At 33.6% G+C, this 26,116-nt stretch overlaps 2 protein-coding genes across 10 annotated transcripts in view; both read right to left on the reverse strand.

The window, feature by feature from the left end:
• Positions 1–848: 848 nt before the first annotated feature.
• LOC146534689 (protein obstructor-E-like) lies at positions 849–6,052 on the reverse strand. 9 transcript variants are annotated; one of them, XM_085193073.1, is made up of 8 exons: positions 5,733–6,052; positions 5,342–5,465; positions 5,112–5,213; positions 4,213–4,598; positions 3,766–3,883; positions 2,868–3,059; positions 1,696–1,747; positions 849–1,544 (listed from the first exon to the last, which is right to left on the reverse strand). In XM_085193073.1, the coding sequence occupies exons 3-8, from the start codon at positions 5,149–5,151 to the stop codon at positions 1,214–1,216; spliced, it is 1,119 nt and encodes a 372-aa protein (XP_085049199.1). In that variant the 5' UTR covers positions 5,152–5,213; positions 5,342–5,465; positions 5,733–6,052; the 3' UTR covers positions 849–1,213. The 9 variants fall into 9 exon arrangements, with proteins under 9 accessions (XP_085049199.1, XP_085049196.1, XP_085049197.1 ...); XM_085193070.1 differs by having other exon boundaries at positions 5,342–5,468; XM_085193071.1 differs by having other exon boundaries at positions 5,342–5,484.
• Positions 6,053–6,826: 774 nt separating this feature from the next.
• The window catches only part of LOC146534690 (beta-1,4-glucuronyltransferase 1), a 57,615-nt gene continuing 38,325 nt past the window's right edge, over positions 6,827–26,116 (reverse strand). Inside the window, exons 3-7 of the mRNA XM_085192700.1 lie at positions 12,850–13,009; positions 12,225–12,533; positions 11,735–11,867; positions 9,731–9,864; positions 6,827–8,883 (exon numbers count right to left, since the gene is read on the reverse strand). Of these exons, the coding sequence (XP_085048826.1) occupies positions 8,686–8,883; positions 9,731–9,864; positions 11,735–11,867; positions 12,225–12,533; positions 12,850–13,009 (934 nt within the window). The 3' untranslated portion in view covers positions 6,827–8,685. The remainder of the gene's footprint in view (positions 8,884–9,730; positions 9,865–11,734; positions 11,868–12,224; positions 12,534–12,849; positions 13,010–26,116) is intronic.

The raw sequence follows: 26,116 nt of genomic DNA on the forward strand, positions 1-26,116 counted from the left end.
TATAGATATACTTGAGGGTCCCGGGATGAACATAGGATACTTTTTTTTCTCATATTTGTAATATTTTCGTTATATACCAATATATTAAAATAATTAATTTGACAAGGAATTTATTCCGCCATGTTAATAACAATCGCCGCTACGCGTTGCTAAGCAACAGCTTGCAAAGTTTGCTGTTTTAAGAAAACGTCACCCACAGTGAGTTTGCTTAATGCATACATGGTGCACGCCCATATAGATTTATACAAATCTCTTTATACAAATCATTAACAAAAACAATTTGATATTCATCCTTATGAAAATAAATATAATAGTCACTTTTAGCATTTCATCTAGACGGAAATTATAATTTACTGTATAACATTCTAATAAATAATTAAGATGTGACTGATTCCAAATGACCTAGCCTTCCGGCGGCATAATATGAGTATGACCGACGCGAACGGGCGGATGACTTTGATGATTTTGTAAATTTTTATAGATTTTCGAATTACTATTATTTTTTATGTAATTATTTGCTGCTTATAATTAATTTATCTCAGTTCGGTTATCTATACCGATGTTACACACTTAAAATATCGTAATTTTAATCATTTGAGATTTTATTTAATATTGTTCGCACAAATTAATAATTTTTTAATATAGAAAAATGTTTAGTACGCGCGCACAGCAAACTTTAGGTTTTTTTTTCTAATATTAAGAATTTCCTTTAGTTACTTTTACTTCTTTGGTTTGTTCATTTCGGTTACTCAGATATTTTTTCTAATAATAAATCTCCACTTATTATTATTTTTTAACTTATTTTAATGATTTAGGCTTATATTTTCGCGGGCGTAGCCGCGTCCGGGCCCACTAGTCATCTATATATATAAAATCGAAAGGTCACTCACTCATCACGAAATCTCAGAAACTACATGTGCTAGGAATCTCAAATTTTGCATAGGAGTTATTTATAGGACGTAGGTGCTCGCTAAGACGGGAATTTGCAATATTCGACTTCTAAGGGGTTGTTTTTGGGGTCGAAAGTTTGTATGAAACTTCGTTACTACATGCTAGGAGTCTCAAATTTTGCATAGACGTCACTAGGACGTAGCCATGGAGACAGAAATTAATAATAACATAGTTAACGCGGGCGAAACCGCGAGCGGGCCGCTAGTTGTTTTATAAAGATAATAGCAATGAGTAGAGTTTTATCATAATTTATCAAGTTTATTTAACCCATTCTTGGGTTTTTTAAACCTTTTTTATAATTTGGAAAAGAAATAATTTTCGCTCTACGAACTCGCCTAGCTAAAGATAATCCGACATTCCTATTTCGTAAGTAACCATCGCCGTCGTCGTAGTCTTCTTTGTGCCCATTTTCCAAAAATTGTTTTCTTCGGTCTACTGCTGCTGCTGCTTGGAGGTGTGGTTCGCATCCGTCAACTCTATCAGCTGGTGCACAAACTCTACCGTCTTCATCAAAACCCGTGAAGTTTGGACAAACTAGGCGACGTGGCACTCCGTATATACAGATGTAATAAACTTGACAGGATGTTGGTGATCTGATAAAAGATATTTTGTTAAAGAGAATGTTATAAAAAAAGAATAATTTTAAAAATATTAATTATGCCATTGATCGCATATATGAAATTTGCCTTTTTCTTTTTCTGTTAGGATATTATTTGAATTATATTTTAAATGTTTTATTCATACCTATAAAATTGATAAAATTTTTTCTTGTCTGGACACTTGAAGCCAGCGTAACCTGCATAGAAATAAAATGTAAATATTACTATAACGATATTTTTATTCTACAAGCCATCAATAAACGTTTTTCTTTGAGTTTACGCGGTGTCCCGCATGTAGCAGGATAAGTAGATGGAGGCTCCATCTACTAACCTAGTATCGAGACATTCCGATCCCCACTTTCTGGAGGCATTGCGTGTTGCGCGGCGGAACTCAACTTTGCTTCTTTACCAGATGAATAGATTAAAAATATTAAATATTCCAACAAACAATTTAATTCGGTTTTTTTACTTCACGCATACAGCAGGATAGGCAGAGATGGCCTAGTGTAAAGACACTATGTTGCCTACTTTCCGCTCGATTTTTGATATCTTTTGGAGGAAATTTTATTACCAGAGGGAATGACAATAATTCATTTTGCCAAGTAATTTGGAACTCATAACTATGGCGGTAACAATCATAAGCCGTACTGCTGCACTACTACAACCAGGACTTAAACTAATCTATGGTGAAATAGGGGTTAAAAGTTTGTATGGGTAAATATTTAAATCAGAACCGATTTTAATAAAATTGTAAATTCAGACTCTTAAAAATATTTAATTGAACACGTGTTTCACGGTTTTTTATAATTTACCCCCTAAAGATGCCAATAAGGGGTTGAAAGTTTGTATGGAAAAATCTTTAAATTGCCACCGATTTTTATAAAATTTGAAATTGAGACTCTTAAAAATATTTCATTGAACACGTGTTTCATGGTTTATTAAAATTCACACCTAAGGGTGCAAATAAGCAGGCGGAGCTGCGCGTGTCCGCTAGTCTATATATATAAAATCGAAAGGTCACTCACACATCACGAAATCTCAGAAACTACATGTGCTAGGAATCTCAAATTTTGCATAGGAGTTATTTATAGGACGTAGGTGTTCGCTAAGACGGGAATTTGCAATATTCGACTCCTAAGGGGTTGTTTTGGGGGTTGAAAGTTTGTATGAAACTTCGTTACTATAAATGCTAGTCTCAAATTTTACATGAACGTCACTTATAGGACGTAGTCACTCATGGAGACAGAAATTAATAATAACGTAGTTCACGCAGGCGAAGCCGCGGGCGGGCCGCTAGTTACTTATCCAAGTACCCACCTTCAGCATCACACTCCGGCACTTTATGGGGCCAATCACATCGTAAGTTGTCTGATCTGAATGCAAGGCCATTAGGACATTCAAAATCGTATCCTTCACCAAATTCACAGATCCTGAAGCTGCTACAGTTATATTTATCTTTGAGTTTATAATAACTAAACTTAAGCGGACATACTCGTGACATGTACCTTGCTAAAAATAAGTAAATAATACATTATAATAATATTAATTATTTTTACCCGACTACGGCGAAGCAAAAAGGAGGGTTATAATTTTGACTGATATGTATGTATGTATGTGATTTGATCTGTTTATCCGTAGCTTCTATAATATATATCTTAATTTGACAAATGTGATATCGTTGAAAGTATCTCAATTGTGAATGTGGCGCCCTAGAGGGCAAAAACTACCACGTCACCTCACCCTGTGTACCACCTAGTAATAATTCTAGAAAGAGGAAGTGCACGACAACGGCTGACAATTTCAGGTGATAATATTTTTTTGTTTCATACTTTTTCGAGCGTGATTATCAGTAGTCGGGTCTTAGTCTTGAATTGAATATAAAAAATAAATAAATCAGCTTCACGCTGTATCCCGCAGACAGCAGGGGTAGGCAGAGGGAACGTGTTTCGTTTCCCACTTTCCACCGAGGTCTGGAGGCATTGCGTGCTGAGTGGCGGCTGCGTTTTGCCATGACACCAGAGCGAAGAAATGGCAATATAAATTTAAATAAATGTTATATTATATTGTTATATAAACAAATCCTCGAATAGGGATTGAACCCACAATTAATCGCGTTTGCAGTCACCCTTTGTGCCCCTGCGCCTGGCCTGGCCTGGCCTCTGAACTTAATTTTTATAATCAATTTAACTTTGAAAGATTCACAATTGTAACATACTAAATGGCTCGTGTGTGCAGGGGACGTCACAGGAATATTGACATGGTGTTTCACTATCAGAGTTTTCAGGATCGAAGTGTAGTCCCTCTAAGCACTGTAAGCTTGTAGCCTTTCCGTTCTGTAAGATATTTATATAAATTAAATAAATTATGAAATCGAAAAATATATATTTTTTTTAATTTGGAATTCAAACCCGCGCCTCTTGGACAGTCTCCAAGATCAAGAGGCACGAGTTAAAATCTCATTTCCTTGCCTTCCTCACTATTTGTCGTATTTTTGAGATATTGCGTGTTAAGTGGCGGAACTCATAGAAATGAAAATATTAAATATTTCATTCCCCCAATTGAGCATCGAAGCCAGAACTTTCGCGTTTACAATCTCACAGGAGCATAACACCTGCACCACGACAGCCATTCAATAATATTACAAATATATCGAAAACCTCACCTTACATTCTATATATTTTTCGCAGCTTTCAGGAAGAGAAGACCTTTCAAATTTCTCTGTACAATTGTAACTATTTACATTTTCATTATTAATATATGATAATTGATAATAACGCTTTCGATAAAAAATATCATTATATTCATTATCGATAGTAGAGGTCTTAGACGAGTTTCCTTCGTTAGTCGTTGTAGCGTTCTCGCTATTTCTTGTTAAAATATCAGTAATTTCAGTTACATTATCTTTTAAAGTTGCCGTTTCAGTGGTGGTACTAGTTACAATTATATTAGTTTTCTCTGTTATTGTCGGCATATCGATAAATATAATTTTATCCTTGTCAGGTTTTTCGTGATCTTCACTTCGATAAGTCCATAGCGGTGGCACATAACCTGAAACAGACCATCAAAATCATAACACAAACAAATGTTTGTAAAAGTAGAATTTAAATAATTTTTGCTAGGTTAAATTTTTATTCTTATTTAGATGTTTTTTCAACATCACTCTGTATAGCAGGTTAGGCATAGGGAGCCTAGTGTTAAGACACTCCGTTCCCTATTTTTCGTACGCATTGCGTGTAACTCAACGCCGCGCTTGCGCCTCGACACCAGAGTGAAGAAATGAAAATAATAAACATAAATAAATATTTCACTTCCTCGAGTGGGGATCGGACCCATAACCGTTGCGTTACAGTCACACCTTTGTGCCGCTGCGCCACAACGGCCCCTATTATTATTTAATATTATATTTATTAAAGCTTGATAAACATTCCACTTGTTTACTCATATTCTATTGTTAATATTATTCATTTCCATCACATAAATATAATAAAATCTATTGTGTTCAATTGAATCATCATGTTATGCTAAATTAATTATTATTTTAATGTAAAAAAAAAAACTTACAACCTGCATAAATGAATACTATTCCTATAAAAATTTTCATTTTATACACGACACAGTCAATTGGAGTTTAAAACAGAAATGGCTCGTCTTATAGAAGTTAGCCTTGGAATGTGAAAAAAACTATATTATTATAACTTAAGTATATGTGGTTTGCACTGTTACTACTCATATCAAATGTATGAATAAAAATTAACAAATAACTATATACATACAGGGGATACATTACTCACATAGCAAGGAAACAACATCTTGGAACCTTTGTTGTTAAGAGACTCCGTTCCCATTAGGATACTTGTGTCCACAACTTTTCGCCCAATTTTGCCGCCGTATTAACACTAGGTTCCTCTGCTTACCCTGCTGTGTAAGCGTGAAGCTGATTTATGACGGCAATATTATATAAAAAATAATATTAATAATAATTCAACTGAGTAATTTAAAGTTTTGGAATTTGTAATAACAAGTTTATATTTTCCTGTTTTTTTCCTGTTGATTTGCATTATTAAAACTTTAAATTTCATTTGTAATATTTTGTATAATTTAATATCCTTAAATGTGAGTGAAGAAATGTATAATCGATGATAAATAGTAATGTTCTGAACAGAATTGACTGAAAGTACTTACTTAAGCTAATATGTAATGAGTCAGTAATCACTTCCTTATCATAATATTTCGTCAGGAAGTTCAAGCTGAGCGTTGCATTTGTAGTAAATCTATTTTTTGTAAAAAATTACAAGTTTTTTTGTTGTTTGTCAAGCTCTTTCTTTTTTACCAATATTGACGAGGTTATAAATATAACATATGAAGTGCGCCATTTAACTGCGGCGGCCATTTTGAATTTGCATTTTTTTATTATACCGTATTTTACTAGCTAAGACCTTTAATTTGTTACCCATGACAAGAGTGTTTTCAAAGAATATAAAATTCGCCATTTTATAGCGGCGGCCATCTTGTGTTTGTAATATTATAAACTAGTATTATAATGTCACCAGAACTAAAGGTATATAGATAATTTATATCAAGGGGTTAAATGTTTAATTAAAAAACCTACAACGAAGTCAACCTTAATAAAAATGTTTAAGAAAAAAAGAAACATTTTTTCTCTGTAACAGTTTAATAAATTCGGTGCAAATGAGACGATTGTGTTGTCATAATGAATGCTGCACACGTAAAGTGTAGATCAACTTCCTTATCTCGGGCCGCTACCTCATCAGCATGCACCAGGCGCGCTGTCTGGAATGTTGCGGTAATTTGGGATTTCGCATCGTGGTTAAAATTTCGAAGTTTATTGGCCGTAATTGTTTTTTTAGTATTCAATTTTATACTTTTTTCTAAATTAATTAATAGGTTTTGTTTGCACATTTTTGGATCTTTCTTTAATTTAACTGTAATTCGTCGCTGTCTCTACATAGAAGATATGATATGATGATTTGTATGCAGTTGAGGTCAATGGCCTTGGCTTGGCCTTTCAATATATGGATATTGTCTTTAAAACAAAAAAGTATATTACTAAAAAATGGAAAACACAACTAAAAGAAAATTATTTGATTTTGATTGATTATTCAACTAGAGTCAATATATGCAATTTAATATTAGGGCTTTTTATTTTTATAAAATTATATAACTTTTATTACTCCAATCCTTTAATATTAAAGTTGAAAAACTATAAAAAAATGGTAAATGTAATGTTATATTAAAAATAAAAAAAGAGGTAGAAATATTTTTAATTCTTTTATTTCCAATCGTAATGTTACCTGTAGACTTTTATGAAATTTACCTACAAGGTAAAATTCTTAGCAATCTTATTTAGTACACATTGATAAATACATTTCAATAAATGATCACATTGAGAGACTTTATAGGTTATTGCACTTATACACTAATAAAAAGGCATATTCGCCTTTAAAGTGAAAACTCACCACATGCGTATACCAAAACCAAACCCCAGTTTTATTTAGGCTACGAATAAACTAAGATAATATAATCGAAAGAATAAAATACAGTCATATATTTAAAACTAAAACTATTCTGAAATAGATTCATCTAAAGCGTATGTATGTATAAGTAGATCTAACCGCACAAAATGAAGACACCATTAAAAAAATTACATTTTTATTTAGACAAACTTTATTTTTTTAAATTATTTTACATTATTAAAATAAATGACAATAACATTTGACTATAATTAAAATAATCATAAAAGCAATATGTTATTGTTTGCTAATAAACTGAATATTTTAAGTGATAAGTTGATGTTGCAAGACCAAAAAAAATTTTTAAAATTGAACCATGAACTTATTTCTGTTAACAGTATTTTGTTTATTTTTAAATAATCTGTAAAAGAGTGACTACAGATTCACCTTAAATACTGTCATTAAGTATGGACATAAGTGTGACACCACACTTGGAGACATTCAATAAGTGTTAAACTTTATATATACATTGAATCGATATAAATATAATAATGTATTTATTTGTTTAACACCAAATGACTAAGTGTGGCTATAAGAATCAGAATTTTCCTAGCATTAAAAACTAAACTAAAATTATTTCCTATACTATTTCGAACGTGGTGAGTTTAATCACTATTATAAAATTATCATCACTAGTACCATAAGGCCCGTCATTTTACAACTAGCATGTAGGCTGTATATAAACTTTGAACATTCATATCAAAGTCACTTAAAATCTATATATATATATATATGTATAATAGGCGCATAAATAATCTTACAACAGTATTATAGATGTTGACTTAAATATGCACTTTTTGGAAATTTCTTGCAAGCAATATGGACTTACGTAGTATACGGTTATTGACTTAATATAGTTAAAAAAAATGCATACCAGGAATATTTCGTACGTTATACGATTAAAATGATCTATCATAAAATTATAGTCACCCTAAGTATCTTACAGAGATTTCGGTTTCTCATCATATATTATGTATAAGCTAAGTAAAACAAAAACTAGAATAGTCAATAAATCACTGGCTACCGTAAAGAAGCACTTAAATATTAGAGTCAAGTGTGCCTTTACTTGCACCGAGTATATAACGAAAGTTACATACAAACATAAAATCAAATTATAATTAGTTATATACAACTTAAATTTAACATTATTCGACTTCAATTGTTTTTCAATATAGGCCTCGCGTAGGAAGAACAGTCTAGGAAATTCGGTTTGACCATATTTTTGGAATTGGAATAGCGTATGATTAATACAATACAAAATACAATTTTAGTATAAACGTACAGGCACTGTGTTGCTCGCTTCAAAAGTCAGTGACACGGATTCGAGGATTTCATTGAAATATTGTCTATGTCTACGTTATTTATATACGAATAATAGTGATATGTTTAGTTCCGAGTCGACACAATCGGTAAAGATCTAAAAAATAGAGGCGGACGTGCGCACCCTGTAAAGCAAATGTTGGCAACACTGCTTCCCGTTGTCTCAAAACCGAGTGATGTTACAAAATCGATTGCTTGTTTAATATCGATTAACTTTCACATTAAGTTATATTCGAAATATGCTTTATGTAAAATGTTGCAGTTAAATAGTCCTGCTACCTCAATCACAGTGCACACCCATTTCGAGTACCGAATAATATTTTGAGCTGCGGCATAATAATCGATTTTATGTATAGCGATTGTTTGCCAGCTATCGCGTCCCTCTTGGCATTTTTCACGTAATGTTTTATGCCGGGCTTGTGGATGAGGAAAGCGTTGTTTAATATCATGAAGTCGTAGTCCTTCACGCAGAGCACGTAACCCTGTAAAATAGGAAAAGTATCGTTAAATGTTGTATACCTAAAGCGAATGACTATCTAATCAACTTCACGCTGTATCCCGCACATGGCAGAGTAGGAAGAGGGAACCTAGTGTTAAGAAAGGAAAAGAAAAATCGTCGTGGCGGATTTGAAATGAGCACACAGTTTTTGCTGATGTAAATCTTAGTCAAAATAAGTCAAGGAAAATGTAAAAATTAACTATATAAATGTTGTTACAAGTACTAGTATTATACTAGTTACTTACTAGGTTGGTCTCATTACTTTCTATGTAGCTATATAATATGTGGAACTGAAATAAATATATATGTAGAAGCATCAGAAAGGGCCTCAAAGCGGCCTTGGCTGTCTCTATTCATTTGTGGGCGTTGTAGCAACAGAGATGTTTAAATAAAAGTCACACTTATATTCCACAATGTCTTATTACTCGTCTACATAACAGTTTTACAATAAATCTCACAAGATTAACATAATTACAATAGATTAGGAGCCAATAGGTTAATTGGTGAACATCTAACGCCATAGCTGTCAATCAATGACGTCTGCTATTCTTCGTGGCTACACCTACTACCCTATTCGGGGTTACCCGCTCCATTTTAAATATTCTTCTAATATAATCTATTACATAAATCAATTAAAATCGAAACGTAATAATTGCGAAATTATAATTAAAACTAATACATAGCAACGCGCCGTCATATATATATATATATTTTTAAATGTATTTTATTGAATGCGTCGCTTGGCCTCTTAAAACCTAATTAAAATAAAAGAATATAATATGGAAGCTCTAATCTTTACAAATTTTCAATGATAGTAAAATCTAATTTACCTGTGTCATTTTATCTTTCTTGCCTTCCCAGCTGAGCCGCTCGTCGTAGTATGGATCTTGATGTGTTCCTATAAATATCGGCTCCCAATGCACAAACTTCCCGCGCCGCTTACCGACGTGGAAGACGTCCATTTCTAAACAAAATAAACATAAACATTAATAAATTAATGACAGTTATCTAAATAATTATATTGTATAAATTACTTCTTACTTTTTTACTAACAATGAGTACTTAAAGAAATAAACGAACCAGAACAAATAAAAGACGTAATTTCGCTTAGTCTTTAAGACTTTTAAAAATTTAAATACATACTTCGCTTTTGACAATTCTTATAATTTATTTAACGGATGTAATATTCAAGGATATTTCTTGTTTTATGAATTCACGTGGACTAATTATAATTAAAAGCTTTTTTCTCAATTAACTTTCTTAACACACGCATATACTTGTATTATTAAATAATATTTTTTACAAAAAAACCCAACTTCGAACAGTGAAACAAAAAGTTGAAATTGAATTATTCGTCCATTTGTCGCGTGCATGTTTAATGCACATTTTAGACTTATATCGATAAGCTTTGTTAGATTTAGAGCTGAACTTTAAATGGGACCACACGGGAAGCACCAACTATCAAATAAAAAAAGCATTATTAAAATAGATCCACACAGCCAAAAGTTCTGAGGTAACGAACATTAAGAAACAACCTAACGAATTGAAGAGCCTCCTCCATTTACAGAAGTCGGTTAAAAATTAAATATTTGCCAATGCCGCCGTTTATATGAATAAACAATGTATATAAATAACAATTAAATGGTAGAGGTGGAAAACTGGCGATTTTGCAAATTGGCATAAGAATAGAGCCAACCAGCTAGTGTGTCGCGGTCGTTGAACCATAATACGCAATTAGAATGCCCCATACGACCACACCATGCTCTTTATGGTATAAATAGCTCACGACCGACACCGCGAGATTAATTGGCAATGCATCGGAATTAAATACGCGTTTACGGATCGACCTTGTTTCAAAATACTGCAGTCTCCCTCAGTTTTAGGGTTCCGTACTTAAAAAGGTAAAAACGGAAGCCTTATAGGATCACTTAGTTGTCCATCTGTCCGTCTATAAAAACGATTAATTTCGAGACTTCATGGAGTTATCAAGCTAAAATTAATATTTAGATTTATTCCTTGAACCACAAGAAAAATCAACCTTTTAATGTAAAAGTCAATGCAATCAAAAGATACGAGCATTTGTGCGTCGATTTTGCTGAATGTTATATATAATACGTCGCGTATACAAAATCTATAGGGTACTTCATTACAAACTTTTATTTGTACTTCATTACATACAAAATAAATGCATAGGTCCGTAAACTTAAGTTTGTCACAGTGTATAAGTTGTACAGTGTACTGATATTATATGGAACCCACTGTTGGCGAGTTCGACTCGCACTTGACCAATTTTTTTGTTAAATTTATATCCAGTAACGCACGTCAACATATTCACATGCACATTTTCAAGATGACAACACAAAAAAGCACTTTTTGTGTTGTCACCTAGAAAAAAATCCTAAGAAATTTAAATATTAAACGACTAACTGGCGCATTCGTCTGACGGACACATGTGACGCTTAAGCTATTAATGTACGATGTTCACCAGAAGGTATACCGTGAGAATACTTTAAGAGTTAACAAATGTAACACGATATTATTGCTTAGACGGAATTTGCGTGATCTTAAGTCGTAAAATGCTTAATTTACCCGTATTATAGCAATTACTTTGTTAAATATTTTATTTATAGATATAATTTTTGATAATATAAGGAAACATTTCTTATTTACGTCTTTAACATTCAATTCATTCAACATTATTTGTCTTTTCAACATAATGCCTCCAGAATTTGGCAGAAAGCGAGGAGCGGAGTGTCTTAACACTAGGCTTCCTCTGCCCACCCTGCTAAATGAGGGATACAGAGTGAAGCTAAAAAAATAAAAATAACACTTACGATTAGTCTCTGGTGCGTTCATCCATTGCTGCCCTTGGGGTATGTTGTGGCAGTTGGGACACACGAACTTATGGAACGGTATGGCTGTCTTGTTTGCCAACATCGTTTGTAGCTCCGCTTTTGTCGATGGCACCTGGAAACGAATATTTTACATTACGTTTACATTTTCTTTTACGTTAACGCTATATGCCACGCAGGGTGGGCAGAGGGAACCTAGTGTTATGACATTTCCGTTCCTCATCTTCCACCAATTTCTCGGAAGCCAAGCTTTGGCTCGTTACTAAAGCGATGAAATCCTCCAGAATTCGGCGGAAAGTGTGTAAAGAAAGTGTCTTAATGGGAACGGAGTGTTTAACACTAGGTCCTCAGATTCCCTCTACCTACCACCCTTCTATGTGGGGATACATCATGAAGCCGATAAAAAAAAGATGCGGTTCTCCTGTGCAAATGTGTGAATGTTAATAAACAATCTGGCATACAAACTACTCACTTGGACTTTGGCACCGACTTCAAATATGCTTATAGGAAACACTCTAGGCTTAGTGGAAGTGCTTAATGGCTTAGCGTTTCTGGCAATCATGTTTAGGAACCTGGGTACTAAATTAGGACTAGGATATAGCTCTATATCGGATGGCAGAATAAAGTGGGTGATAGCAGCTTCTCTGGCGATGTTCCTGGCGACGTTTACTGGGTACAGGAGGCTTTTCGCTTTCATGTAAGTGGAATTGGCGTTGACGTCGTACGGAGGTTTTGCTGTGCAGTTGTATGGTGTTTGGAGGATTGTATCTGGATTTGGTATCTGAAATGAAATTTACGATAGTTATATTATAAATTTGCTATTTATTTTTGATATATTCTTTATAAATTATAGATAATAATATTATGTATGAATTTATACTCAATTTTAATCTCTCCACAATTTTGATATAAGAATGGCGAAACTCAATCCTTAATTTTAGTCCGATATAAACGTTTTGTTTTAAAAATAAATACTGCTCAAAATTTTATTTCTGTTTTTACAACCTTGTATCGAATGAGGCCAATATCCAAAGCCCCAAAAAAAACACATATTAATTACAAATTTATTATATTAAGAACTTATACTAAGAACTTACCGAGCTGGGTATATGCTTATTGGAAAAGAAGACGTGGAATGTCACAAACTGCTTGATGAGCTCGTTGCCCAGACAGTCACGCAAGTATCTGATGCTGTTCACCGTGGGGCCCATGTCAGCTCCTGGCGCGTGAATAGCAAGACTTACTGGAGCCATCCACCTGCAAAAAAAAGGTAACATAAAAAATTATGAAAAAATCAACACTTTCACGCTTTTCACCGCAAATTTATAGCAGTTTAGATAAATAGTAGATAACAGGTTAGTGTTAAGATAAGAGCTTAGTCCAAAACTTGTATATATAAATTATTATTAATAGTATACTAGTGATCGAAGAATTTAACCAATATGCGTATAATCTATATAGATAGAGTCCTCAAAATAAAAATAATAATAATTCTGTTTTCTATAATATGAATTGATAACTATTTAAAAACGATGCCCAGCTAATTAATTTTTAATATCCATATCATCAATTATATTTTTACTTGCACACAGTGTCAAACTAAATATACATTTTACATATCAAATTTTCAACAGGTTATTAACAAGCCATCTTATAAGCCGAAACGTTCCGTTACATCTTTGCAAAACTGGAGCAATTTTAATTATTTTAATTTTAAAATATAAACTTGTTGGTGCGGAATAAACTGTCGTGACTGTAAAGGAATCAATTTTGTTTTAATCAATATAATGTTGTCAGTCCCGGGCGAGTGGGTCGCGTGTCTAAAGACATTTGCGCCTCTTTTAGGTCGCTTCAACATCGTCAACGAACTACGCCTACGAAACTAACTTAACTAACTGATTAGTTAGAACTTAGAATCTAGAAGTGAGCCCCTTACACACCACTAGGGCTACAAGCGAGTGACTATAACGCGACGATTGTGAGTTCGATTTCCATTCGAGGGAATAAATTATTATTTATTAACTTTTTTATTTGTTCGCTCTGGTTGTTCGTTGAGTCCCACCACTCAAAAATTCGGCGGTATATGGGGAACTGAGTGCCTTAACAATAGGTTGCCCTGCTTACCCTGCAATATGAGAAATACAGCGCGAAGCTGATAATGATGATAGAGCTTAGTAGATTCGTAATTGTTTTAAATATTTTTCAGCTTCAAATTGCTTCTGGAAATAATTTAATGTCTTGGAAATTCAGTCTTCATTTTTCCCATGAATTCGAGACATTGCCTGTTGAGAGGCGAAATTCAATGACGTATTATGTCTGACTAAGTAAATATTATGTAATGTTACAGAATAATCTGTTCAATCAATACTTGTGGTGAACATAGGCGAGCGATTTACCAACACGAGCTATAACATATGTAGGTATATTATTCTAAATTTAGTTAAATAAAAATAAATTTATCTTAAATGCTGACAAAATCTATAAAAGCAAATAAAAAATAAAATAATAAAAGACATTTACTTTGAAGATCACACTTTTAATAAAGCTATAATATAAAAACTGTTACATTTAAAGGAAACATTCAGACATGACAAGCGTTTAGAGTAATGGCAACGTTAATTTGAGTGTTTATGAACTATAAAAGAACTGCGAAGTCGTCGTCAAGACTCTATTGATGGGGTCAGTCGTAAAGGGGGTGAAGCTGAAGTGTGCATCGTCGCGTTTCCAGGTCACGAACCTCCTGAAGACACGGAACATTGACAGGTTTGTTTTCGTAATTACTATATATAATATGGTAAGGAAAAAACAAACAAATAATAACTCGAGATAATCGATTCAAGTCCAGCATATAAGTTTATGTATTTAGATATAATTTTTCAGCTTTACATGGTATCTCGCACGCTCTCCACTTTCTGTCAAATATTAGAGGCATTGCGTGGTGAGGGGCGGAACTCAACCCCGCGCTTTGAAACAAAGGTCGACACCAGAATGTATAAATTAATAATAACGTATATACTTATTGTGTCACTGTTTATCCTTTCTCCTAGATGGCTAATAGTTAATAATATTTAAATTCCAATCAGTATAAAATATCAATTAATATTAAGTATTACATTTCTCTTCAAATATAACGCGGCCTACACCAAGGATGTTATATAAATAGAATTCAATAGCGTTGTTTGTGAGATGATCCATTTTCCTGTTTTGAAACATTCGCACAAAGATGGCGTTGTTTTGTGTACCTTTACCGATAATGGATGTCTCTTTCTTGGATATTGCTTTACGTCGAGACGCTAATATTATTAACATTGAAAAGAAAGCTATACCTACGTAATTAATTTTAGTATTGTAGTTAAGAATTATACTTATTATTATTTTTCTATCTACGTATTACGAAAATGATATTTAATCTGTGTTCTATTATTACAAAATTAATTCTTTTGTTTAATCTGTATTATATATAAATATATAATCTGTATTCTATATGAAAAGTTTAATTAAGTCAAAAAGAGCCGTTGCCGCCAACCAGCTCAAATTATAGTTAGAAAAAAATATATATAAGAAAAATAAAAAAGCAGGTAACATAAACATGGATTAAAAACTGGTAATCTAAACTTAGCAAAGAAGAATCAACAAGATATGAGACGTTTCAAAGCGATTGTACAACGATATCGACAAAGTAAACATTTCGTTAGTCCATAGTCCATACATATTTGCAAAAGTGTCGACAACACTATCCGCGGCAACACAAACAATTTCACATCTTCTGCACACTTTCGCAGGTAATTCTAGAAATTACTACTAAATAATGACATGTGATTACCTCTGCAGGGGAAACACATATATAGATAAACGTGTATATTTGTTGTTAATGAAAGGGAATTCTCAGAAGCTAATATAAGATTTTATTGGCTTTGTAGGTATGTAGGAAATATAATTAAAATACAATTCTTTTGTAATTAATGTAAAGTAATAAGTATGTTAGTTGCGGTTGTTTCTTTTTTTGATTGTACCTAATTATTATCGAACTATACCTCGATACCTTCACGCGATCTCGAGATAAGTGTTGACAGAAGGACAGATGATAAGTGATCCTGTTCCTTATAATATTATTTTTTTCCTTTTGAGATACGGAAATCTAAAAATAAATGAACGACAAAGATACTTTGAAGCCCTCGTGTTAAATTTTGTAATGAATAAATCAACAATTGTTTAAATTCTCAAAACCTGAAAACAACAAACTAAATTTCTAAGTATGCTTTCTTTATCTACTCAGTAAAATTAATCATGCAGTATTTTACTATCTGAAATTAAAATGTAAATTGTAGGTCCAAGTGAAAAGAACAAGAAACAAAGCAAGTAAAAATAAAAAAAAAAAAACAATATAAAACGATTTAATAATAATAATATCCTGCCATCACTCAACAGGCACAGGACAGCTACCAGCTAGCCTGCAATATAATTACTAGAGTACACAGGTGAGAGGGCCCCCCCCTCTAGTAGGGGGGAGGGTGAGGGCAGACGTCGCTATAGCTATTTAAAGTTGGGGCAGTAGGTGGGTACTCGTATACTGCGTGGGGTAGAGCTGTTAGATCAATAATCCGCACCTTGCTCATTTCTTTCACAATTTGAGGGGTTGGCTAATTAGAATATTTATGAGCGGAAATATTTTTTTAATGTAGAAAATGTTTTATATTTTAACGATCCTTATCTATTAACCCCTTTAGGTAGGAGGGATAGATAAGAGAGCTTAATGCTGTATCCTGCACAAAGAAGAATCGGCAGAGCGAACCTGGGAATTTAAGACCATCCCTTGCCTCCTTTCCGCTTAATTTTGGAGCTCGTTACCAAAGAGAGAAAAAATGAAATATTTAATTGCCTCGACTGGGGATTGAACCCACAACCTGTCGTATTTAGAGTGACGCGCTTGTGCCCCAGCACCACGACTGGCCTCAACTGTACTGTACTCAAAAGACTGGTAGGTATCTGTTCTAGATTTTATGCAATTTATTTTTGTTCAAACAAAAAAGAATAAATACCGTACTTGCTTACAAGGATTAAACGTGCATGTTCCAGATACAGTCTTATTATTGGAAATTCTACGTATTATATCAACACATAACAGAACTGTGATGCAAATGATGTACCTATTATTAATATTAATATATCCAAGCATTAAAGTTAAATTTGCATAATAAAAGTGTTGTTTATCGCGTTGAGAGTGTGTTTATCGCAACTATTACATATAATAGCGGTAATACGGATCTACCTCATCATGGAAATTGATAGCGTTTTCCATCGATGGTAATGGAATTTTACAAAAAATAAGATTTTTTTACTATACCGTTACAAACATAATCTTAACTGTAGTATCAAATTAAATGTTATTAAAACAGCATTTTATTTATACCTTTATATTTGCAATTATTTTTTTCCTAAAAAAATATATATATTAGAAGCCACTCGTGGCATAGGGGCACAAGCGTGTTACTGTTTACGCAACAGATTGTGGATTCAACTTCAATCAAGGAAATATTTAATAATTTCAACATGCAATTACTCCAGAATTCTTCACACTAGGATTTTTACGCAAGATTTCTATCATAAGGCAAATAAGTCTGTGTTTGTTTTTCCAAAAGCTCCAGCAGCCCTATCACATAAAATTTCTAATTAACTAATGAAATTAGTCTAAAAGCTCGACAAGCGACCATATTTCATCATTGCAATGTATCTCACGACTGTTTCCTTGCCAAGTAAATTATAATTATTAGAATTTAGATTTAGTATTAGTTAATTTTGTTGCAAGTTCACTAAATTAATAATGTGAAGTTATGTTTAGTTTTTTTATTTTTAGTAATATACAATCAAATTAAAAGTGCTTTATTATTACGAAGTATGTAGGTATACTGTTTAGAACTATTCTCATACTACTATGAAATAATATATGCAAACTTGACCGACTATCGATTTATTCCTATCATTTATTGAAGTATGCCGACATGGCACTGGGGCACAAGGGTGTGATTGTAACGCGATGGTTGTGAGTTCATTCCCACGCTGAGGAATGAATTATGATTTCATATTTTCATTTCTTCGCTCTGGTAAAAATGCAAAGCGTGGGGTTGAGTTCCGTTACTCAACACGCAATTCCTACCCTGCTTTGTATGAGGTACAACGCTAAAAAAACGTTATACAAACAATCTTCAAAAAAAAAAGTGTAACACATACATAACTTCTCTAGCACTAACAACTTACTAACAGCCGAACTTTCAAAACAGATCTAAACATAAACGAAAAGTAAACCATTTTTTGGGTTTTTTTAAGAGGTTAAGAAAATAATCAGTTCACACGACCCCATGGTTAGCACTCGATGCGCTCGTGGGACCCGCTGTGGAGACTGGAGTCAACAAGGCTATGTTTAAGCGTCTGGGCATTGTTTTTTTAAACAAGAATACGTTATACGAGTTCGTTTTACGTACGACTATGTGAGTTGCTTGAGGCTTATTTTTTTTTGTTGCCTTCTAAGTAGCATATTGTAAGTTGACCTTAAGACGAATATTTTAAAAGAGAAATCAGCTTCACGCTGTATCCCGCATACAGCAGGATAGGAAAGGAGCCTAGTGTTAACACACTCCGTTTCTCCGTTCCACTGGGGAAATTCTCGGTAATCACATTTTTTTTTTAATATATTACATTATACGTCGAAGCTTGAAGACTAAAGAAGGACCCCATGTCTGAATTTAAGCTTCAATGTTATTCTGAGCATATGGGAATATATAATTAGATATTTCCATTGACAAGAGGGGAAGAGCGAAATATCTGTGTCACAAGCACGTGTTCTCATTCATGCTATTAATTTACAAAAGTTTAATCTTTCAACACATAATAGATTAATTTTTAACAAAAAGAAAAACCGACTTCTAACAACGAACTAAAAAGTGAAAAATAATTAAACAAAGATTTTATAATTTTGAAGTCGGTGTCAAGTAGAACAAACAGGCTTAGTAATTAGATATTGTAGTAAGGGTGTTGTAGCATTAGTTTGACACCGACTTCAAAATTATAAAATACAAACATAAAAAAAAATACAGTCGAATTGATATCCTCCTTTTCTTACAGAAGTCGGTTAATAAAATTATAATAAAAGGCTAACATCTGAGGCCAGTCGTGGCACAGGCATTGCTTCTAGAATTCAACGGAAATTGGGGAACGCAAATATCTTAAACGAAACTGAGTCTACATTTGGTTCCCAGGTTCCCACTGACTAGGTTCAAAATATTTGTTTAATTGTAATATAACTAGCATTCGTGTGTTGTAAATTGTAATACCATTGTTATTTTTATGCGCGATGGACGCAATTACGCGGTACGTAAACTCAAATGATGATAAAACTTTACAATTACTTTTATAACGCGAAACAATGTAAGCTTTATGCGGCACATCGCGTTTAAATATTCCATTTACAACATCGATTTGAAACATTTAAATAAGATTTCTTTTTCAGGTCACGCATGTTTAATCGTAAAAATAAAGATAAAAGATTAATAAAAGACCTTTCTTTTATCTCATAAAACCTCAACAAAGCGAGAAAAAGGAGTTAAAGTTTTACAACAATGATTATTAAGAAAAAAAATCAACAAAATAATTAACAACATGGATAAGATGCAAAACTATGTTAGTACTGAAAATTAAAAAATAAATTAAATCAGCTTCGCGCTGTATCCCGCACACAGCAGGGTAGGCAGAGGGAACCTAGTGTTAAAACACTCCGTTCCCCACATTCCGCCGAATTTTGGAGACCAGAGCGAAGAAATGGAAATTTAAACGAAAATAAATATTTCACTTCCTCGAGTCAGGATCGAATCCACAATCGTCGCGTTACAGTCACACCCTCGAACCACTGAGCCGCGACGGTTACATAAGTAAAAACTAAATCCAAAATTCTAAATTATAGCCAAAAAACCTTAGCTCCTCAGGCTCCTCAGCTCAGTTAAGGAAAACAACAATTCAAATAATAAAAAACTCTATTATCACGATATTATTATAGCTTTTATTCTATTATTATTATAACAAGACCATTTACCCATGCATTTAGCACGCAAATCCTTATTATTCAACACGTTGCAGCCATAAATCCATTTAACACCGATATAAGTCCAATTGTCAATGCCATCACGTAGTGCAGTGATAGCGACTCCCCGCGGCCGGCGCCTAAGTCGGACGTTCGAATACTTGTCCATATATATACATATAGACATGTGAAATATATATATAAATAAATATATTACATATATATGATCAATACGTTTTTCCCTATTTTGTAGCAGTTAGTGCTATATTATTCCGTTTTATGGTTTTTCTTGCGTTTTAGTTATGTTGTGGAGGTTGTGGCGGAGAGAGAGAGAGAGAGACTATCGAACTGTAAACCCTCACTCAATAAGAATAAAAGCTAAATTATTTTCGTTATCCGGTTTTTGTAGATAAAATGGTCTTGAAAATTGGACGTTGAGCGAGATAGGGCACTTATGTGGAAAGGTGCGTAAAGCTGTTTCAGGAAAAACTGTTCTTATAAATATGTAAATAACCTTTTCTCCGAAAGAGGTTCACCGCACAGAGACTCAGGCACTTCATAAACTGTTTAAGGCACTTGATAACTGTTTATTTAAGGTATTAATTAGTTAAAATTTAAATTTAATTATTCCTCAAACTGTTCCTAGTGTCTGTCATACAGCAAAAGGCCAAAGTAAAAAAAAAAACTTTTTAGTTGATTACTTTTATAAAAATAAAGTATATACATATTTTCTTCTTTCATATAAATATTTTCTTTAAAATGACATGTTTTATAAACGTTCTAAATAAACTAAATGATTTCGCAGTGGGCGTAAAATTTTTAATGCAAACTTCAAATATTTGCTCCGTATATTTTTTGTGCGCAGTCCGATAAGATAGGACGTTGTAACCTTTAAACGTTATTGTGTCGTTTTTAGTTAGAAATACTAGTTTAATATCATTTAGGTATATTTATATTTAATTCTCTATTCTAATGACCAAGAAGTGCACTTCAAAATATGCAAAAGACACTTGTTTTTTTTCAACTTCACGATATATCTCGCTTAAAGTAGGATAGGCAGAGGGAATCTGGGAACCTAATGTTAAGTTAAGACTTTAAGTTTTACAGTGTATCCCGCAAATAGCAGAATAGGCGAAGGGAACTTAGATATTTAGTATTAAAACACGCCTCTCTCGTTCACTTTCCGCTGAATTCTGTCGAATTCGTCGAGTTCGGTGGCGGATCTTAACGCCGCGCTTTACCTCGTTACCAGAGCGGAGAAATGAAAATATTTTATATATCATTTGCTCAAATGGAAATCGAACTCACAACAGTCACATGCTTGAGCCTCGGTGCTACTACTAGCCTTTGGTGATTTTATTTAACCGATTTCAAAACAGAAAGAGATTATCAATTTGGCTGTATATTTTATTTTATTTATTAAAAATAAACTTAAAAAATCTTGAATTCTAATAAATCGATAGTATAAACGGATTAGTTCAGTGAGTTGGCATGAATGATGGATAGGGCTGGACCCTCTAAGCTTTTTCAATGCCTTTGGGAATGCAATTTTGTATACACGAGAATGTGCTGTAAATATTAAACAATGTTCAATATGAGTTGTGTGGCTAGCATTGAATGTAAAATCTACATTTTTTGATAGAAAGAAAAACTAGAACTGGAACGAGACGGTTGTGGATTCCATTCCCGCTCGGAGAACGCCACTCAACACGCAATGCCTCCAAAATTCGCGAGAAAATGGACAACGACATGTCTTAACACTGCGTTCCCTCTGCCTATCCCCCGGGATACAGTGTTAAGCGCTAAAAAACCAACTCACAATAAATTTACAAAGAAAAAGTTCATCAAATTTTAATCACAAACTTAAAAAAACACTAAATAAATAAGACAAAAACAGTTATTACATGTGCAAAGAACTTAAAACGCCATAAGCTAATTGTTGCCATAAGTCGAAACAAACAAAGAAAGCACTTCTTAGCACCCCGACAACAAAGAGTATCTCCAACTCGTAACATCACAATTAACTTGTGAATTCTCACAAACGATAAATTTAATTTCACGTTCAAGTGCCCGACCCACATACGGATAAGTACGACCGCAGTCGCTATGCAGATTTTTTATTATACACAGCACGGTAGGCAGAGGGAACCTAATGTTAAAACACTCCGTTCTCCACATTCTGCCGCATTCTGAACACATTGCGCAAAACTCAACCAGAGCGAAGGAATGAAAATATAAATTTAAATACATAAATAATTCATTTCCTCAAATGGGGATCAAACTCACAACCAGTCGCGTTCCTCAACGACAGGCCCCAAGACTCGTTACTCGGATAACTGTACAAACATACTGAGATGGTGATTCCGTAATGGGAGCCGCACTTGGCGACTCATCTGGGTTGACCGCAAGGCCTTTCGTTCTCCTTGCACCTGTTTCGATGCTACTACTGCATGTTAGTACGTACTGTGTGTTTGTGCGATCGAGTTGTGACCGCAATTCGATTATATTTTTCAACCAATTTTCTTCTATATAAATACGTAAGCTAATAAGTATGCACATATTTATATTTATTGGTAAAAATAAAAATTTGAACGTAGCGGGATTTGAACCCGCGGTTCTTGGAAACCGTCCAAGCACTTTGACCAAATCAGCGGAACTATAAAAATCTCCCTTCAGAAATGCTAGTTACACAAATAAGTTGTTATCAGCATATAAGAATTTCAACGTAAACCGAGATGAGAAATCCAAGAAGCGCAGGTTCAAATCCCGTTAAAACATTAAAAACATTACAAAATGTAATATTTCTTTTCTAAAAAGTATTTTTGTGTTAAATGTGGAATAATATTAAAAAAATGTACCAAAAATCTCCGACTTAGCTGAACACCGCGATTGAAACTTTATATTTTTTTTTAACATTGTCTTATATATTGGCCTCTAAGATAAATACAATTACGTTATTTTAAAAGCAGTAATTGGCTATTATTAAATATTATAAATTATAATTCGACTAGCGGACGCGCGCAGCTTCGCTTACGTATTTAGGGATGAATTCTAATAAACCATGAAACATGTGTTCAATGAAATATTTTTAAGAGTCTAAATAATTTAAAACTTTAAAACGCCACCAATTTTTATAAATTTTATAAAAATTGGTGGCGTTTTAAAGATTTTTCCAAAAAAAACTTTCAACCCCATATTTGCAGCCTTAGGGGATGAATTCTAGAAAACCATGAAACACATAAGTAATTAAATATTTTTAAGAGTCTAAAATTCAAAATTTTTGAAAATCGGTGGCGATTTAAGAATTTTTCCATACAAATTTTCAACCCCTTATTTGCACCCTTATGGAAAGAATTCTAGAAAACCATGAAACACGTGTTCAATAAAAACTTTTAAGACTCTGAATTTCAAATTTTATAAGAATCGGTGCCGATTTAATTTTTTTTCCATACTAACTTTCAACCCCTATTTCACCCCTTTAGGGTAAAAATTTTTCAAAATCCCTTCTTAGTGGATGTCCAGATTACGAAAGTAAACATCTGTCCAAATTTCACGTTTCTACGCACAGCGGTTACGGCTGTGAGTGCGTCTTACCTCAGTCAGTGAGGACAAGTCCTTTTATATATATAGATAATAATTCTTAAAATTCTTAATTGGCTCAAAATAGCTCACGACTATAGTGTGATCTGCTGCATATACTGCTGATATTAAAAATAAAACTACACGAAACAAACATGAACAATATGTTAATTTTAAATAAATATAATAATTTTAAATAATATTAAATACCAGAAACTTTAATTGAAATTTCAATAGCATTAAACTATTCTCGGTTAGTAAATGCAAAACTTAAGATCTTTATTAATAGTAAATGGTAGGTAAGTAGGAAGATAAGTGGGTACTTAAAATTATTTTTATGAATTATATATTTTTTTATATTAATAATACGCCTGCGGTAAGTATTCAATTGTGGAAGTACTTAAATAGAAACCCATTTCGGAATGACGCAATTGTTTTTTTTTTTTGTTAACTTCACGCTGTATCCCTCAAATAGCAGGGTAGAAGGAAGGAAGAAACGAAAAAAAAGAAAAAAAGGGGTAGAAGGAAGGAACAGATGGAATTTGGGAACCTAGTGTTAAGACACTCCGTTCCCATTAAAACACTTCAGTTTCGCACATTCCACCGAATTTTGGGGTAACATTTTCCACTTCACATGCAATGCCTCCGGAATTTGCTATTTTGCCATGTTACCAGAGCGGGGAGAAAAAATAATTAAATATTTCATTCCCCCCGAATCGAACCCACGCCTGGCCACAACGTAAAGCAATACAGACTTCAAAATCTCATCAAACAAGATTGTACCAACTGCGGTAGGCCTGTGGAACCTCCATACCAGTTTCCTGTGTTCTAAAATCAGTCAAGATCATTTGCGGGAACCTAATGTTACGTCATTAGTAATCAACTGTGCCGCGCACAGAACGGTCGGCCCAGATCGGGTTCATTAAAATAAAACACACTTCAATTTCGTGCCATCTCGTGGCGTCTCATTACTCAAAGTCAGCATTGCTCACGCGAACTGCTGCTTAGTTTTCGTATTGCGGTTAGTTGAATTCGTCTATTTCTTTTTATCGTATATAAAAAAATAATATTTTTGGTTGAATTTCTTTTTCAATAATTAGAGTATGCTTTTGACGGGCAAGTCATATATTAATTTTTAGTTGAGTTTTTGTTCCAAGAGAAGAATGATTATCTTTTTGCGAACTGGAGAAACAAAAACAGATGTTTCAAATTATTTTTAGTGTTAGTAACTCAGAGATTGATGAGGTATCTTCTTCTTCTTCTTCCTAGCATTACCTAATCCCTGCTATTGCCGGGGTCTGCCTTCCTACTCAACCTACTCCACTTTGCACGGTCTTTTGCGTCGTCCATTGGATCTCCAACCAGCGCTTCCTTGGGCGTCAGAGAGATCTCTATCCGGGAAGTGATATAGCAAAGCACTTGCACTTGCAAGGCATTACATGTAGTATATAATCCTGTAATGATTGACATCTCAAAGGATAATATACCCATCTTTCTTATATACAGAAATTGATCAATGTGAATTTTATTAGACTGGCGCTGAGACCATTTGGACCTGTAATGCAGTCGTGACTGTACGAAAGCATAATAACATACTTGTTCGTGTAGAATTATTGAATACATTTCTAGCAATCCTTGCTTTGAGAATTCTTACTTGGAAATTATGTTTTCCACAGATTACATTAGGGTCTCATTAAAGAAATAAGGACAGAACTAATTTCAAATATATGTTTGTTTCATTTGTGAGAATGGATGTTTGTTGCACTTTCACGCAAAAACTACTAAACTAATTTGGGTGAAACTTTACAAATGATGTAGATATTTAATAATTTAGCTAAAATATAACAGGCGGGCGAAGCCGCGTCTGGGTTGCTAGTTATAGTCGTATAATTTGAAATAATATCTATATAATATTTAGTGTAGAGACGTTCCTATCTTTCCAAGGTTAATTTAGAGGCAATACTTACCTCCGAGCTATTACGCTGATTGAATTTAACAATTGAAACGTGGACGATCAACCTGGGCACGTGGCGGCCTCATGGCATAAACAAGTTTGATTCTATATCTTTTATATCTATACATTATAGTTTTTATACGCATCAGGAATTGATGAGGTGACGACATTGAAGCATTATTCAAAAGGATCTGCTAATTAAAAAATCCGCATAACTTAGGACTAGGTCCAGTCCAGTTAAGGGCACAAGTGTGCGACTATAAAACGATAAAGGCCATGGCTTCGAGTCCCGCTCTAGAAAATGGAATATTTATAATTTATAGCACTGGTAGTGAGGCAAAGCGCGGTGTGTACTTCCGCTACCCCGTACTCTTTGCTCTCAGAGTTCGACGCAAAGTAGGGAACGGAATGTTTAAAGAGTAGGTTCCCAGGTTCCCTCTGCCAACCAAGCTATGTATAGGATGAAGCTTTAAAAAAAATAATTCTTCACCGTTTAATATAACTATGGAACTAAATCAAATTGCATAAGTGGGTAAGTGAAAATCAAAACAACGTGGGCTAGACTAGATGATAATGGCGGTGCAGCGAAAGTTAATGCAATAACTGTACTGGAAGAGCTAGCATTTATATTGTTACATCATTCGCGAGTGCCTTTCGACAGTTTGATTATGAAATGTGTGATCTAAAGCGTGACGACAAACAGAACCCCACTCTTTTAATTAGATAATATAGCAAGCAAGAGTAGAGCCAATGGTCTAAC

This window comes from Heliconius melpomene, chromosome 11 (assembly GCF_056956725.1).
Source record: "Heliconius melpomene rosina isolate 202511_hmr_F chromosome 11, ASM5695672v1, whole genome shotgun sequence".
NCBI classification, from domain to species: Eukaryota; Metazoa; Arthropoda; class Insecta; order Lepidoptera; family Nymphalidae; genus Heliconius; species Heliconius melpomene.

Bases quoted from the DNA above. Each gene is read 5' to 3' on its own strand.
- LOC146534689 (XM_085193072.1), bottom strand. From the start codon at position 5,151: ATGAAAATTTTTATAGGAATAGTATTCATTTATGCAGGTT. The intron at 3,884-4,212 runs GTGAGGTTTTCG...AATATCTTACAG, and splicing joins AAAAATATATAGAATGTAAG to AACGGAAAGGCTACAAGCTT. The intron at 1,545-1,695 runs GTATGAATAAAA...ATCTTTTATCAG, and splicing joins AAATTTTATCAATTTTATAG to ATCACCAACATCCTGTCAAG.